General features: G+C 38.3%; 1 protein-coding gene across 3 annotated transcripts in view; it reads right to left on the minus strand.

The window, feature by feature from the left end:
• Positions 1 to 15690, minus strand: part of SMC2 (structural maintenance of chromosomes 2) — a 47268-nt gene that overhangs the window by 21467 nt on the left and 10111 nt on the right. For all 3 annotated transcript variants that reach the window (XM_050762291.1, XM_050762289.1, XM_050762290.1), the window contains exons 10-15: positions 7722 to 7955; positions 5111 to 5270; positions 4509 to 4626; positions 3763 to 3901; positions 2287 to 2406; positions 235 to 439 (exon numbers count right to left, since the gene is read on the minus strand). In XM_050762291.1, coding sequence (XP_050618248.1) covers positions 235 to 439; positions 2287 to 2406; positions 3763 to 3901; positions 4509 to 4626; positions 5111 to 5270; positions 7722 to 7955 — 976 coding nt within the window. The remainder of the gene's footprint in view (positions 1 to 234; positions 440 to 2286; positions 2407 to 3762; positions 3902 to 4508; positions 4627 to 5110; positions 5271 to 7721; positions 7956 to 15690) is intronic.

Raw genomic sequence — 15690 nt, forward strand, 5'->3', positions numbered from 1 at the left:
AAGAAGAACACGATCACTGTCTAAGAATTCCTTTAAGACATTACGGTACCATTTCAAGAGCAGGTTTAATTTTTGTTTTACTTTTGACAGGAGGTAGGCGGCACTGGCAAACACACAAATGAGAAGTTAACATGTTTCCTGAAGAAGTGGGTAGTTGGGCTAAAAATGTACTTAAAAAAGGCCTCTTCCTATTTACCACAAAGAATTGTGAGGACAAAAGGATATAAAACTTACCTCCACTCAATGTCCCATGAGGATCAAACACATCGCCTCCGAGAGTTACAGTTCTAGTCATTATCCTCTTATCAAAGGCCACTTTTTTGGCATTATCCATATTGTCACAAACAAATGTTGTTCCAAAGACAAACTCCATTGCTTTCTGAAGTTCTGGTTTATATTCAACCAGGGAAAGAGCCACACGAACGCTGTCAGGGCCAACCTGTGGGACAACAATAGATACACCACAGTACATACTAGTTCTTTTCCTTTCAGGTATTATTTTATAAACTAGTAAGAACTGCTGTAATGGAAACTTAAGTAATACTTACCTAGCATTAAAATTCTTTCTGAACTTTCTAAAAAGCTATGTAAAACCCAAAGTTTCAGGAAAAAAAATTGCAGGTTTAAATACTGAAAGATCTATTGCTAAGTAAAATATTTATTAATAGCTACTACTGGGCATTATGAAAGTTTCTATCAATAAGGAGCCATCACCATGTTTCTAAGTGTCCATTATCAAAGTTGACTGGACACAACTTTCTTAATGATGGTACAGATTGAGGATCCTTTATCCTAAATGCTTAGAACAGAAGTGTTTCAGTTTTCAGATTTTGGTATATTTGTACTACAGTGGTTGAACTTTCTAAATCCAAAATGCTCCAATGAGCATTTTTTGGGTGTCAGAGTTTTGATTTTTGGAAAATTTCAGTTTTTGGACTTGGAGTGCTTAACCTGTAATTCCCAGATCAACACAACTATAAGAAAATTTTGTTTCAATAATCAGGAATTTGGCTTCACAACAAATATTTTTTTCATACAAATGAAACATGCTAGAGCAGTCATCTGCAGTTACAGAAATAAAAACACAAGTAATAACTGAGAGAGTAAAAGTAATTTTAAAAATCCCTCAGTCCTCTATTTTGATCACAATGCTTCTTCTCAGCCTTTGTTTATAGACGCTACCTCTGCCATCATTTTATGAAAAAATAAGCATCTCTTTTAGAGCTTAGTATCAGCAGTGGCAATCACAACGAAGGAAGCTCTATGTAACACATGTTCAGTATTGTTCTTTGATGTGGCAGCTACCATCAAATAGGTCTGGCTAAGGGATCTGAGGCAAAGTATTTTTGCTGTTACTTGAAATCCCAATTTCCTTCTAATGCTGGGACTTGATGTATGGCTGATTTAACTTCCTGAGCCTTCTGGACTTAATGGTGATTCTTCAAGTAAAGAAAGTACCAACCAAAAACACCACCTTTTAGTTACTCAGCACTCATCCTCCCTCTCCTGATAGTATACATATCAACACAACTATATTTTGAAATCATTTTCATTGAAATCTTCTGAATTTAACTAAGGCTACAACATCCAATTAGTTACAAGTATATTTGTAAGTTTCATAGAAATGTCTTTTCAACTCATGTACTTGGAATGTCTGCTCAATAAAAAAACATTACAGCTGAATGTTATGACTGACTTCATGTTTTCACAGTATTACACAACTACAATAACTTTTAAATGTATTTCCTTGTACTGATCTATTTTCTTACTAGCAAGCATGTCACTTTAGATCAACGTCAGCAGTTGAATGGGATCCTGGTCACCTGCTATGTACCTGCACAGGCTGAATAACAATCTAGAAGAACTCTAATAAAGAAGCATCACTGCAATACTAATGAAGGCCTCCCATAATGGATGTCACCGTGGGCAGTTTAAGTATGCCTGACATAGAAACAAAAACAAAAACTTGAAGAATTTGGGGTATTTATCTAGAAGCTCAGGAATCAGGAGTGTAATTTTCACCATCACCTGATAGTCATGCGACTTAAGGTTAAAAAGGACATTCTAATACCACAAAGTGAAGTATATGAAAGGGAGTTCAAGTCTTTCAACATTTCTATTCTCTTGTCATCTAATTGCACAAGCCAACCCAATTTTCTTGTATTTTAATTTTGTGGTTCTGTATATGATTATGTTCCTCAAAATTAATATCTTCTAACTTAAAAAAAACACACACACCCACACAGATGAAGATTAAACATATAAATAAGACAAAATGAGACTTACAAGATTCTGAGCCACTCTCAGAGTTTCTGGTGCAATACATCTGGCTGAAATTTTATTGAGTGGAATTATGGTGTATCGACGTTTCAGTTCCCCCCTTTCGAGTAGCTTTTTACCAGTAACCTACAACACACATTAGAATTTAAAAAACGCACGTTAAAGACAGAAAATTGAGAGAACGCAAGTTTAGTAGTCTATAACAAATGTTTAGTGCCATTTATCCCAAACAATCAAGCTATAATTATATATGCAATGGAACATCATTTGACCTTGAAAAAGGAGATGCTGACATTTGTGACAACATGAATAAACCCAGAAGACATAATGCTAAGTGACATAATCAGACAAAGAAAAAAAAAATACTGTATGACCTCACTTGTACATGGAATCTTTAAAAAAAAAGTTGGACAAATAAAAAGAGTAGGATAGTGTTTATCAGGGATGAGGAGGGAAAGAAAATGGGTGGAAGTAGGTCACAGGTCAAAGGGCACATATTTGCAGTCGGGTAGGATAAATAAATCTACCTATTCAGAGATGTAATGTATAGCATGAGGACTATAACTAATAATGGTGTATATTGAAAATTTGCTAAGAGTAAATTTTAGGTGCTATCACACACAAAAAAGGTAACTATGAAAGATGAATGGCTATGTTAATATGTTTGACTACAATAACCATTTCACCATGTATATGTATCAAAACATCTTGTTGTACATTTGTTTTTTTCTTTTTTTAGAGATACAGTCTTGCTCTGTTGCCCAGGCAGGAGTGCAGTGGTGTGATCTCAGCTTACTGCAACCTCCACCTCCCAAGTTCAAGCAATTCTTGTGCCTCAGCCTCCAGAGTTGCTGGGACTCCAGGTGCACGCCACCGTGTCTGGCTAACTTTTGTATTTTCAGTAGAGATGGGGTTTTGCCATGTTGCCGAGGCTGGTCTTGAACTCCTGGGCTCAAATGATCTGCCCACCTCGGCCTCCCAAAGTGCTGGGATTACAGGTGTGAGCCACCATATCCAGGCTTCTTGTACATTTTAAATATATATGATATAAATTTAAAAAAAACAAGGAAGTAAATTTGACAATGACTATGTAGCATTTACAGGAAAGAGTATGAGCATTTTACAGAAGGATAACAAGGACAACTGAAGAAATGTAGATAAATTCAATGTTACCTTGATGGGAAGACTGACATTAAAAACAGGTCATTTGTTCTCAGATTATTTTACAGATTAAATTCAACTTATACAGCAAAGAGATCCCAAAAGTTTCAGATTGGTAATATGCATTCTGAGTTTCTGAGTAAGCATGAGCCTTCCTTTGGAACAGTTACCAAACAGTTATGAACCAAACAGTTTTACCCTGTAAATATGTCACCTTAGGGGAGAGCCTTAAAACATCAAGAAAGTATTCAATTCTCTTAGCAGCACATGACTTTTCAAGCTAACCAAATTAAAAATTTTTTTAAATTAAAATCGACTTACTTCTGTGTCTACTACAACATTGTAGAGTCGTTCTCCAGCCACTAATTCTAAAGCTGTGGTTGCAGAAGTATCTTTCACACTAATCAGAGAAGCCACAAGTCCTTTCACACAATTTCTATTCCAGTTCTTCTCTGGATCCCTGAAATACAAAAGTTGACAAAAATTTATCTTAGATAATAAAGTAGAAAAAGTTATACTTTACTCATCAAGAGCTCTTTTGGACAACACATTAAAGTGAAATGAAAGCAGAATCAGCACATGGTTTTAACAAACCAAAAATTTTAAAATGTCCCAAATGACTAGCCAGCTGTTGTTTTTACATCAATCAATAGATGTTTCAGTATGTTTCAATGTAATAAGAACTCTGATGTTCTAATCCCTATCATACATATGATTACTGTAAATATTCCATTAAAAAACCCACATAGCAAAACAAATTATAAGATGTAAATGTGGATATTTAACTTTAATGACAGAATAACTTTAAAGACATTTTGAACTGTGATTAAATTTCCCTGATTTTAAGATTAGTGGCATCATTAGCCATTAAATTTCACAAGAATTTCCCTGCTAACATTTAAAACATTTCAACAAATGCTTAAAGGAAAAATACCAATGAAAGAAAAGCAGTTACAACAAGTTTCATACAAAAATCTTGGTGTCGACAAAACTTTCAGACTGCTTCCAGCTTAAATAAAAATGTCTTGATTATTTCTATCTTAAAATTCAAGGCTTAAGTCTCTTACTTGTATGCAAATCGAAGATTGGGAAATCTGGCTAATAGAGCTTCATATGTTTCTTTCAATCTACCAATATCACGAGACAGCTGCCTGCGCTTTTCCAAAAGGCTTTCCTCTTTATTTTCTGCAAGATAAATCATAATAAAACCGAGTTTTAAAAGTTCAGTCTACTGTTTTAAGGAAACTATTAGTAACCACTATTTCCAAAACACACAAAAAATACAAATTTCTGTAAGTATTACAAAAGCACGCTGAACCTTCCAATTTCTATCCATTGTCAAACATTATTTCCAATAGCAAATAACATAATTTTCATTCCAAAAAATAATATACAAACTGAATGCCTACTAATGTAGAAATACACAAATGACATTTTTGAGCTTTCAAATGATTGAAGCAGGAAATTCTCAATACTGAGTTTTCAAAAATTCAAGAGTTGTTTTATAATTAGGTTTTTTTTTTACTATACTTACAAACACTTCTTATACTAACGCTCGTTAATAGGCTAAGAAATGTTTCCTACTTGCTTGCGTTCTTTATTTAAATTAGCTTTTTATCAAAAATCACTACCTCCTCATGACCTGATTATCATGTTTTTAAAGGCAAACCTTCATAATTTAGCTTTTTCATTTCAGCTTCAAGTTTTTCTTTAAGTCTTTTTACAGCTTCTAAAGCTTCTTGATCCTTCCTGTAGCCACTATCCATCTTCTTAACTTCAGCTTGTTTATTCTTTAATTCCTGTTGAGCATGCTTCAGCTTCATCTGAGCCTGTGGCAGAAAAATGCAACAGACTATAGGATGTATGAGGCAGACAGTGCTAGTAATTAAATGGCCAAAGATTCAGATTGGTTTTACTAAGAGACCTTAGCCTTAAAAATTTAATTGTTTGGTCTCTTGGATTAGTATTTCAACAAATTAGTCATTTCCCAGTATTTTCTCCTCAAAAACTACTCAAAATATAAACTAATATATGATTAACATGTTGTTAAAGAAATTGAAATTAAAGTCCATATTTTTAATAAGATATGTGTGGGGAAAAGAGAGATCAGCCTGTTACTGTGTCTATATAGAAAGAAGTAGACATAAGAGACTCCATTTTGTTCTGTATTTGAGATGCTGTTAATCTGTGACCCTACCCCTAACCTTGTCCTTGCAAGAGACATGTGCTGTGGTGACTCAAGGTTTAATGGATTTTGGGCTGTGCAGGATGTGTCTTTGTTAAACAAGTGCCTGAAGGCAGCTTGCTGGCATCGCCATTCTCTTACTTTCAACTACCCAGGGACACCTACATGGCCAAAGGTAGCAGGGACCTCTGCCTAGGAAAGCTAGGTATTGTCCAAGGTTTCTCCCCATGTGATAGGCTGAAACAATGCTGCTAAAAGGTTTATGGAGATGTTTGCATACGCATCTCAAGGCACAGCATTTTCCTTTAAACTTATTCATGTCACAGAGATTTTTGTTCACATGTCTTACTGCTGATTTCCTCCTTATAATGATCCTGTTGTCCTGCCACTCCCTTATCTTTAAGATGGTAAAGATAATTATCAATAAACACTAAGGGAACTCAGAGACGTGGGTCCTCTGAGGGAACTCAGCCGGCGTGGGTCCTCTGTAAGCTGAGCGCCGGTCCCCTGGGCCCACTCTTTCTTTCTCTATACTTTGTCTCTGTGTCTCATTTCTTTTCTCAAGTCTCTCATTCCACCTAACGAGAAACACCCACAGGTGTGGAGGGGCAGGCCACCCCTTCAATATGACATATTAAAATTGAAGAATTATTTCAAATAACTGTCAGTAGCTGGTAATTACAGCCAGCTAGAAATCACAACTCTCCTTCCTTTCCTTTCTGCTTGTTTATATTTGTATTTGTATATATTTGTGAGTGCTGTCTAAAAACAGTTAAGAAACTGAATTGAGCAATAAGATCTAAAATTATACAGGAAAAGAAGCTAAACTGACAAAGAAACTTAAATGCTGAGAGTCTAATAATTAAATGCTAGAACTATTTAAATTAAATGTGTCAGGCATTCAAGAGTTTATACAATTGACCACTGCTTCTTAAAACTATGAACTAGTATTCTAAAACCCAGATGGGGGTACTTTAAAGAGTACTTTAAAGATTTTCTACTGTTGAGAGTTCTTATAAATTTGTGACTGTCATCTCTGTCATGCCTGAATGAAAAAGTTGCAAATATATAAAGAGGAAAACCTGAGGATTAATGCATAATCACACACATTTGTGTACCTGTTTTAAAATCTGCATCTTCCATTAAAAAAGAAACAATGGGGGAGGCCGAGACGGGCGGATCACGAGGTCAGGAGATCGAGACCATCCTGGCGAACACGGTGAAACCCCGTCTCTCCTAAAAAAATACAAAAAAACTAGCCGGGTGAGGCGGCAGGCGCCTGTAGTCCCAGCTACTCGGGAGGCTGAGGCAGGAGAATGGCGTAAACCCGGGGGGCGGAGCTTGCAGTGAGCTGAGATCCGGCCACTGCACTCCAGCCCGGGCGACAGAGCCAGACTCCGTCTCAAAAAAAAAAAAAAAAGAAACAATGATATGCCTGTGTACATGTATTTTTTCTGCTAGCAAAATTCTTGTGTTCATAGGACTTGAAGTTGCACTACTATGTAAAATGTGAGAAACACTGTAATAGACTGACAAGACTTTTAAGATTATGAAATCAGAGTAGGGAGAACAAAGACTAGAATGTGGCTAAATGTGAGGTAGAGATACTTCCTAGAAAAATGTAAAGCTTCAGAAACAAGGTTTTAAGAACTAGGTATGATAGGCAAAGCAATGGGGAAGACAATCCTGTTTTCCTGTTAAAGCTTAAGACTTCAACACTATGATATTAATAAAAAATAAAAATAGCCAAAAAAAGAATAAATGGATTAATCTCTAAAATTCCACACAATGCTGCAGACAGAACAAAGCATTTATTACACTTACATTACACTTACATTACAATTACGTTAATTCATTACACTGAATTAACGTAATTTATGTTGTACAGCATCTTAACAAATTAAGTTCATCAATATTTAGCAATAATATATGTGACTTTTCCTGCATTAGGCATTAGAGTTGCAGAATAACATAAATAAACAAGTTCCTTGACACTGATTATTTTCAACACTATGTAACAATTGCCAAAGCATAATGTGAAAAGGAACTTCTTGAAAAAAAAAGCAATCACATAGTGCTTAATGTCTATATTTACCTGTTTGGCTTCTGTCTGAGCTTTACTTATATCATTTTTACAGGCCATCATTTGACCAGCAAGAGTTGCTTCTGCTCCATCTTCATTACTGGACAGGCCAGCGGAAACAGCATTGAAGTGCTGCTGTGCAGCCGCCAGAGCTTCAGCATCTTTATTACTTGCTTCTTGAAGGGCATGCAGTCCATCTGTTATCTTTTTAACTTCTTTTTCCTTTGCTGCTAAAGTTTTAGAGTCCTTTAAGAAGAGTTTCAAATGGAAAAATAATGTATTTCAGGAAAAACATCCAGTTTCTTATACGCATATACCCTTATGTAATCAAATTCCATAGCAATTTGGAGTGAGCATAATAAAATAATTTAACCATCATAACTGTATATAAATACTGAATTATCATTTTGAAATTACAGTTTTTAGAATAAATATAACTCTTATACTACTTGAAATATTTTCATTCCATGTTATAAATTAAATCCATGAGACACTGGGCTAAATAATAATTGCAGATTTAAACAAATCTCTTGAAGGGACTAAAAATGAATTTCTAAAACTGTAAAACTGAAATAACAGACATCCTACACTAAGCTTAAAAGTAGAGATTTTAGAATTAAGAGTATGTATATGAAAGTATTTTATAAACTGTCAAGAGCCATAAAATTTGAGCACTAAATAGTTATAGAAAAAGTATTACTATTATGTAATACCTTTTAGGTAATATTAACCAGATATCTGACACTACACAAGATACCAGCCCTGAAAAAAGAAAATCTAACTATCTTATTTACAATTAAAGTGACAACAAATTTTGGCCCACTTGATTAGTTCATGATTCATCATTTATGAAGTGCTTACTGTACAGCAGGCCCTGTTCTAAGACATTAAAGACACAGACTAAGTCGCTGTTCTAAGGGAGCCTATATTCAAAGTTAGAAGACATGGTAAACAAACAAAACAAGGTTGGGGAATACAGTGATAGGAACTCTTACTTCAAGAAGAATAAGAGAAGGCCTTTGAGATGCCATTTGAAGGGAAGACTGGATGAAATAGGAGGAGTGACCGTGCAAATACTTGTGGGGCAGTATACTTGAAAGCCCTGAGGAACATGTTTGAATATTTGAGGAAATGGACTAGGAGCAGAGTGAGTAAATGGTTAAGGAGCCAAGAGTCATATCATGAAGCACCTTGCAGGCCATGGTAAAGACTTAGATTTAATTATATAGTTGATCCTTAAACAAGATGGGAGTTCGAGTACAGACCCACCATACAGTCAAAAATCACATATGCTTTTGAACCCCCCAAAAACTTAACTACTAATAGCCTACTGTTAACCAAAGCCTTACCAATAACACAATTAACTTATATTTTGTATGCTACATTATATATTGTATTCTTGCAATAAAGCTAGAAAAAAGAAAATGTTAAAAGCATAAGAGAAAATACATTTACAGTACTGTAGTGTATTTACTGACACGATAAGTTTACATCATCTGTTTACAAGATAAATCATCTGTCTGGAAAGGAAGGCAACCACAGCTGCACACCTCAATCTATGGTACATTATCAAGCAACTCAACTGTTTCTTGTAGCATCCTGACTTCTCCCTGCTTTTTGGGAGCATTTTCAGTATCACTAGTGCCACTTCATACAGATCCCATGTTATTTGGGTTTATGGTATTGCACTAAACATGAAAACTACACGAGAACCACAAGACATCACTTTCTACCGAGCTCTGCAACTTACTGGAAACGTGAACTACTCAGAAGTAAACGATTAATGCCACACTGAGTTTACTTGAGCTCACCACCATAGCAACAGGAGGTGGCTACAAAAGTATTACAATAGTGTAGTATGTTCTATAGTTTTATGTAGTTATTTAATATTGCATCTTTACATTTGTTTACATTTCTCTGAACTACAAATAGTGCCAAGTACGGTGTTTTAAGTTTTGAAAAACTTTAACTTTTTATAATAGATTTTTGTATATTTTATGGTAGTAAATGATAAAATAGACTAGTACCTACATATATGTTGTGCATTTATGACATACTTAACTTTTTCTTAATTTTTTTGATATTTCTAGGCCATATGGTATTTGTCTGCAAGTTTTTTCAAACTGTTGCAAACCTTCAAATAATTTTCCAATATATTTATCGAGAAAAATCTGCTAATAAGTCGATCCACGCAGTTCAAACCCATGTTGTTCCAGTGTCATACAGCGTACATGTAATTTGGAAACCACTGAAGGATTTTAAGCACAGGAGTGATGTGATTCAGTTTACATTTTAGCTTCTGTAAAGAACAAACTATAGAGTGGCAACAGGAAAAAAGTAGGGCAACTAATAAGCACATTATTGCAGTAGCCCTCATGAGAGGTGATGGTTTGAATGAAGTTGGCAGTAATGGAGGTAACAAAAAGTGGCTGTATTCTGAATACACTTTTAAAGTTAACAGAATTTATTGATAGACTGGATCTAGATATTTAAAGAATGGCGAGAATCCAGAGGACTCAAGATTTCTGGCCTCAACAATTAGGTAAATAGTGGTACCATTTACTGACATAAGGAAAATTCAGTAACTCAGGTGGGTCTGGGTAGATGAGGAAAATTCCTAAATTCTATTCTGGAAATGTTAAGTTTTACACTTTTTAAAAGTCATCCAAGTAAAAATGTTAATTAAGTAGCTGGACGAAGAAATCTACAGTTTGTTGGACAGTCATCTGGATGTCATTAGACTAATCTTGTTCTCCCTTTCTCAGTTGTGGTTCTCAAAAATAGTTGTAGAATGTGCCAGAAAATGCAACATTCTGATTGAGGGAATGGCCTGAATAATCCACACTCTATTTCAGTTCCCTCCTAGAAATATGCATGTCTTTTCATGCTTTAGCTCAGCAACTCATGTAAACCAGTGCTGACCACCCCCATTTCTCTATTTCTGTGGTATAAACCCAGGGCAGGCTGGGTTTATAAACCCAGCACAAGCTGCTTTCTGCGGTCCCTCAGCTGTATGGGGAACACACAGATGAAACTCCATCCAACACTTGTGGGAATGGCCCACCATGAAACCTAGGCTTTTACTATTACTGCCTATCTGTAGGAAATAAATTTGCTTCATATAACTTATGCTGTATGAGTGAGTTCCATTAACACTGACAAGTTGGTAACTAGTACATAGTGAACTTGTTTCATACCATCAGTGCTGTTAGTAGGGTCTGCTCTGACAGAACCATGGCTTACTGATAAAGCTTGAATGGCTTCACCCCTTCGCCTCCCTGCCCCCAATACCCAGCCTAGGGCAGAGATATCACCCTAAAGGGTTGAGGGGCTTGGATATGCAGCTGGATGTTTTATGGAGAAGGAGCCATAATAAATGGAATATAGATGACCCCCTCAATGAATGAGCTGGCTGCATGAATTGAGGCAGAGCAAGAAACAGAAATGGGGGAGCTCAGCACATGATCCCCTGGTTGTTTGACACATGTAATTGCTCGTTCCCAGGGCCAGACAGCTCAGGAAGCGGGTAGTCAGATGGCTCCTGAGAGGGAACAGGAAAGAGGTATTCAGACAGTCCCTGAGGCATCTGAGAGAACCAACACACACAACGCAGGCCTCATAGAAAATGAAGCTCACTATCTAGAGGATGAGTATACAGAAAGGCCAGGAAAGGCTTATGCAGCCTGGTTGAAGTGTTTGTTTGATAAAGGGACACTGTGGATCCAAATGGCTAAATGGAATAGTTTAGAGCAGGACCAAGGTCTCCAGGTCCCCACCAGAGATGGCCCTATACTCCTGTTAAGATGAGAAAAAGAAATGAAAGTAGGCTTTTCTGGAGTTCTTGGATGCTGGAGCCCACAGGACTTATTTCCAGTTTTCCTAGGGAAAAGTTAAACTGATGACCATGGGAGGGTTTCAGGCAAATGTAATGACTCACTATGCTTACGTGCTGTGAGTAGATACTTTGTGTCACTTTGGGTGCTGGTGACCACAGTTCCCTCCACTGAGTATGGATATTGATAGTTTGGTTGCTTGTGGTGCAGAACATCACCACCACCTGAGGAGGTATGTCCCTCGCTGCTAAGAATTGGAGCTATACCCGTGGCACATATCCACCCCGGATAACTAAGACTTCATAAGTTATTCAAGACTTACCCAAGACCTCATAAGTTACTCAATGAAAGCAGTACTGCATACCAAATGGAGAATAAGACACTACTTTCTTAATTCAAAACCCACTATAGATAAAAATGTCACAATGCATTGGCCTAGTCTGGCTGGTCAGACAGGCCTTTGGGGCATGAAGACTAATGGATGGTCATAAGCTGAATGTCAAGGTCACTTGGACAGAAAGCCAAGGAAGTATCCCAGATATAGTCAAACAAAAATGGTTGGTGCTGGTGACACTTACTAACAAAAAAGAAGCCCCACAGCTGGTAGGTCTCTTGGGTACTAAACACAGCATATAACCCATGTGGGTGTTTTTTTGGCCCCCTTTAATCCTGGTGACCAACAAAGCTGCCAACTTTGAACAATGGACTTTGCAGTAGCAGGCCTTAGAAAACAATGTAAAGTGGTGGCCTTGCTGCTTTTAAAACATTTACAGTCTGTTAGTCTGACGCAATGACAGGTGTCCACAACCACCAAGAACGCTGACTGGAGTCTATGGCAACAGAAACTTGTCACTGGAGAGACCTAGCCTCTTCGAAGTTGAACTTTAAGTTGCTTGAGGCAGCCACCCGATACAACTCTTGGAATGTAACTTTTTGCTTGCTGTTGTGCACTGGTGGAGACTGTGTGTCTTAAGGCTAGAGCACTACATGTGACTCTGTGACTTAAACTGCCCACACTTGGGTGCTAACAACAACAAAAAAAACCCTATCAATGAATTGGAGCAGACTCAAAAGAGCTTGATTATCATACAGAAATGGTACATTTGAAATCAAGCCCAGTTGCAACCCCAAGGGACCAGGGGGCTTCATGAAAAAAATGGCTTGCTTATTAGAAGGGTCCAAACAACCCACAGGGGATGCTTTGGCTTCTCCTCTGGCTCCCTGGGTCCTAAGATTCTGAGATGTGCCTACCAATGGTATGGCGTGATTTACTGAAAGTTGCATCAAACAAAACAGGAGGGATCCTCTTGACTGTAGCCACCATCAGGCCAATAAGTGGTCATCTTTTGACTGAGGCTGAACATGGACATTATGATCAATGGGTCAAACTACATGCAGTGATGATGTCCATTTGGGCCACCCCATCGCCATATCTTGCTACATTTCACCAAGTCATAGGCTGTTGCCAACAGCCTAGCCATCTGGTCAGCAGAAGGGCAACTCAGTGACTGGACTGTTAAAAAAAAATCCCCTATGTGGGCCGGGCATTGTGGATCATACCTATAATCCCAGCACTTTGGGAGGCTGAGGCAGGCAGATCACCTGAGGTCGGAGTTTGAGACCAGCCTGACTAACATGGAGGAACCCTCTCTCTACTAAAAATACAAAATTAGCCAGTCGTGGTGGTGCATTCCTGTAATCCCAGCTACTTGGGAGGCTGAGGCAGGAGAATTGCTTGAGCCCAGGAGGCAGAATGCAAGGTGTAGTGAGCCGAGATCGCGCCATTGCACTCCAGCCTGGGCAACAAGATCGAAACCCCATCTCAAATAAATAAATAAATAAAATAAAATTTTAAAAATTCCCCTCTGTGGAAACAAGGACATGCTTTCTGAAAGCGACAAATATATGTCACTCATATGGACCCTGATGCTACCCTTGAAAGAAACGTCATTTTTTTTTATACTTCATCATATTTCACTCTGACCAAGGAACATCTTTCACTGCCCAACCTGCATGATAATGGGCATTCTCTTGTGGAATACAATGGACTTTCCATGCACCCTGTTATTCACAAGCCAATGGAGCTAAAATGAAGCAATGAAAATGAAACAATGAAATAGCCTACTCATAAAGTAACTGAAGGATATCAAGGTGGCCTGTTAGTGAGGTGGTACCAACATCTGACTAGGGCATTATGGACTTAAACACTGTACTTTAGCACAAAGGAAACACAGCACTGCAATGTATAGCCCAATCCCTATGATAGCTCGGGAACATCTGAGATCGCAGGAGAGTGTTAGGTGGGAACATCTGAGATCCCAGGAGAGTGTTAGGTGGGAGCACTAACCTGTCAATACACTTTTTCCACAAGGATGTGGCAGCAAAGACCTGGAAGCAAAACACCTCCCAAGCTGTGGCCATGGCGGGTAACATAAGATGTTAGACATGATATCCAGGAACTTTCTGTCATAGCCCACAGTGACAATCTGGTCCTGCTAGCAGTGAACTACCCTAGCATTCCTAATGTCACAGTGTACGTCAATAGACCCCAACCCCTGGCTTACATGAGAGGACATAGCATCTGTCACATAAAAGGGTGCTAAAAATGGCATTTTAACTTAACTGTGGCAAAATGTCATGATGAAACATAACATAACCTCAATGGGTGTGTCCCACTGGTGACGAAGGAAACACAATGAACTAGTGCAAGCCCTCTGTGTAGGATCTTCATGAACAATTTTGTATGGGGGAAATTGAACTTATGCAACTATACCACTAATGAGATTTAGCTGGCAAACGCTAATGCCTCCCTACCCATGAATGGGGTCACTGAACAGTAAAACGGGGGAAACGGTGCTATGTAAGTTTATATAAAAAGGCTGAAGCCCTGGGATACTTTCAACATTTGAATGTTAGGATAGTTCAACATTCAAGAGATTGAGTACTGTGAGGAAAATTAGGCCAGTAAGTTGTCCTGGAGTCCAGGTAAAAAAGACGTTTGCCAGGGACTACATCATTTTCCATGGGCAGTGTAGGAGTGACCCAAACAGAAGATGGGCGATGTCAGGCCTGGAAAGCTGGCAGATGGTGGGATCCTGTACGTTGGGCATGCTGGGGGATGCCCCTACGTATCACTCCTAGAAATGAGATGCACTCTAGGGCCAGCAGCCTAAAGCTGTACAACAGATTTACTCAGGACCTACCAAGAGGTTTTACTGACTCTCGGTTTAAGTGCTTTATAAAATCTTCGGTACCATACATAACATTGCTTTTCAGCTCAGCAGATATCCCTTGGGAAGGTTGTTTTAGACAACTGCTCTAAATCTGTTAGCACAAGTGGAAAGAGCGTATGTGGTTGCCAACGCTTCCTGCTATACCTAGATAAACACCTTAGGTACTGCAGAGCCACAAATACAGATCTGGAAGCAGGTCTGAAGGATCCTTCTTTGACCTCTTTAACAACTTCATATCTGTATTACTGGGATCCTGGGCTGAGTCAGTGCTCCAGGCAGGCCTGATCATCCTGCTTGTAGTCCTCCTGGGCACAGTGAAATGTATTCTGGCTACGGCTCAACAATACTGCAATGAGATTATGTCAGTCAGAGTGTTATATCCATCTAAGACAAACCTCCTTCTCCTTCAGATTCAGAGAAGTCTGTGGGCATAATAAAAGGACTAGCTTTGCTAGTGTGGGAACCTAGATTGGAGGATAAACTACAAGACAACTCCTTAGGTGGCACTAGACTAAGCCAGTTCTTCCCTCTCTGGCTTATAGTTCTCAAGAATAACTGTAGAATGTGCTGATAATGCAATATCCCGAGAAAGGGAGGCAATGGCTGGAACAGTCAGGACTGTTCCTGTCTGCTCCTCCAGCTGCCCTAAAACAGAATCTCAATGCTTCAGCCCAGTGTCTCATGTTACTCCAGGGTATAAACCCAGAGCAGGCTGTTTTCTGGGGTCCCTCAGCTGCTGTGCAAGTTGGGCACATGCAAATGAAATTCTAACCACCTTAGGCAGCTTTTCTGAGCCTTGGGGGATCGGCTTGCAATGAATCCTAGACTTCTGTTTTCCCTTGTTGCCTATCAATAAGTAATAAATACATTTCACATAAAATGTTGTGTATGAATGTGTTCTGTCTGCTGTCCTCA

The sequence above is a fragment of the Macaca thibetana genome, chromosome 15 (assembly GCF_024542745.1).
Source record: "Macaca thibetana thibetana isolate TM-01 chromosome 15, ASM2454274v1, whole genome shotgun sequence".
In the NCBI taxonomy this organism is placed as follows: domain Eukaryota; kingdom Metazoa; phylum Chordata; class Mammalia; order Primates; family Cercopithecidae; genus Macaca; species Macaca thibetana.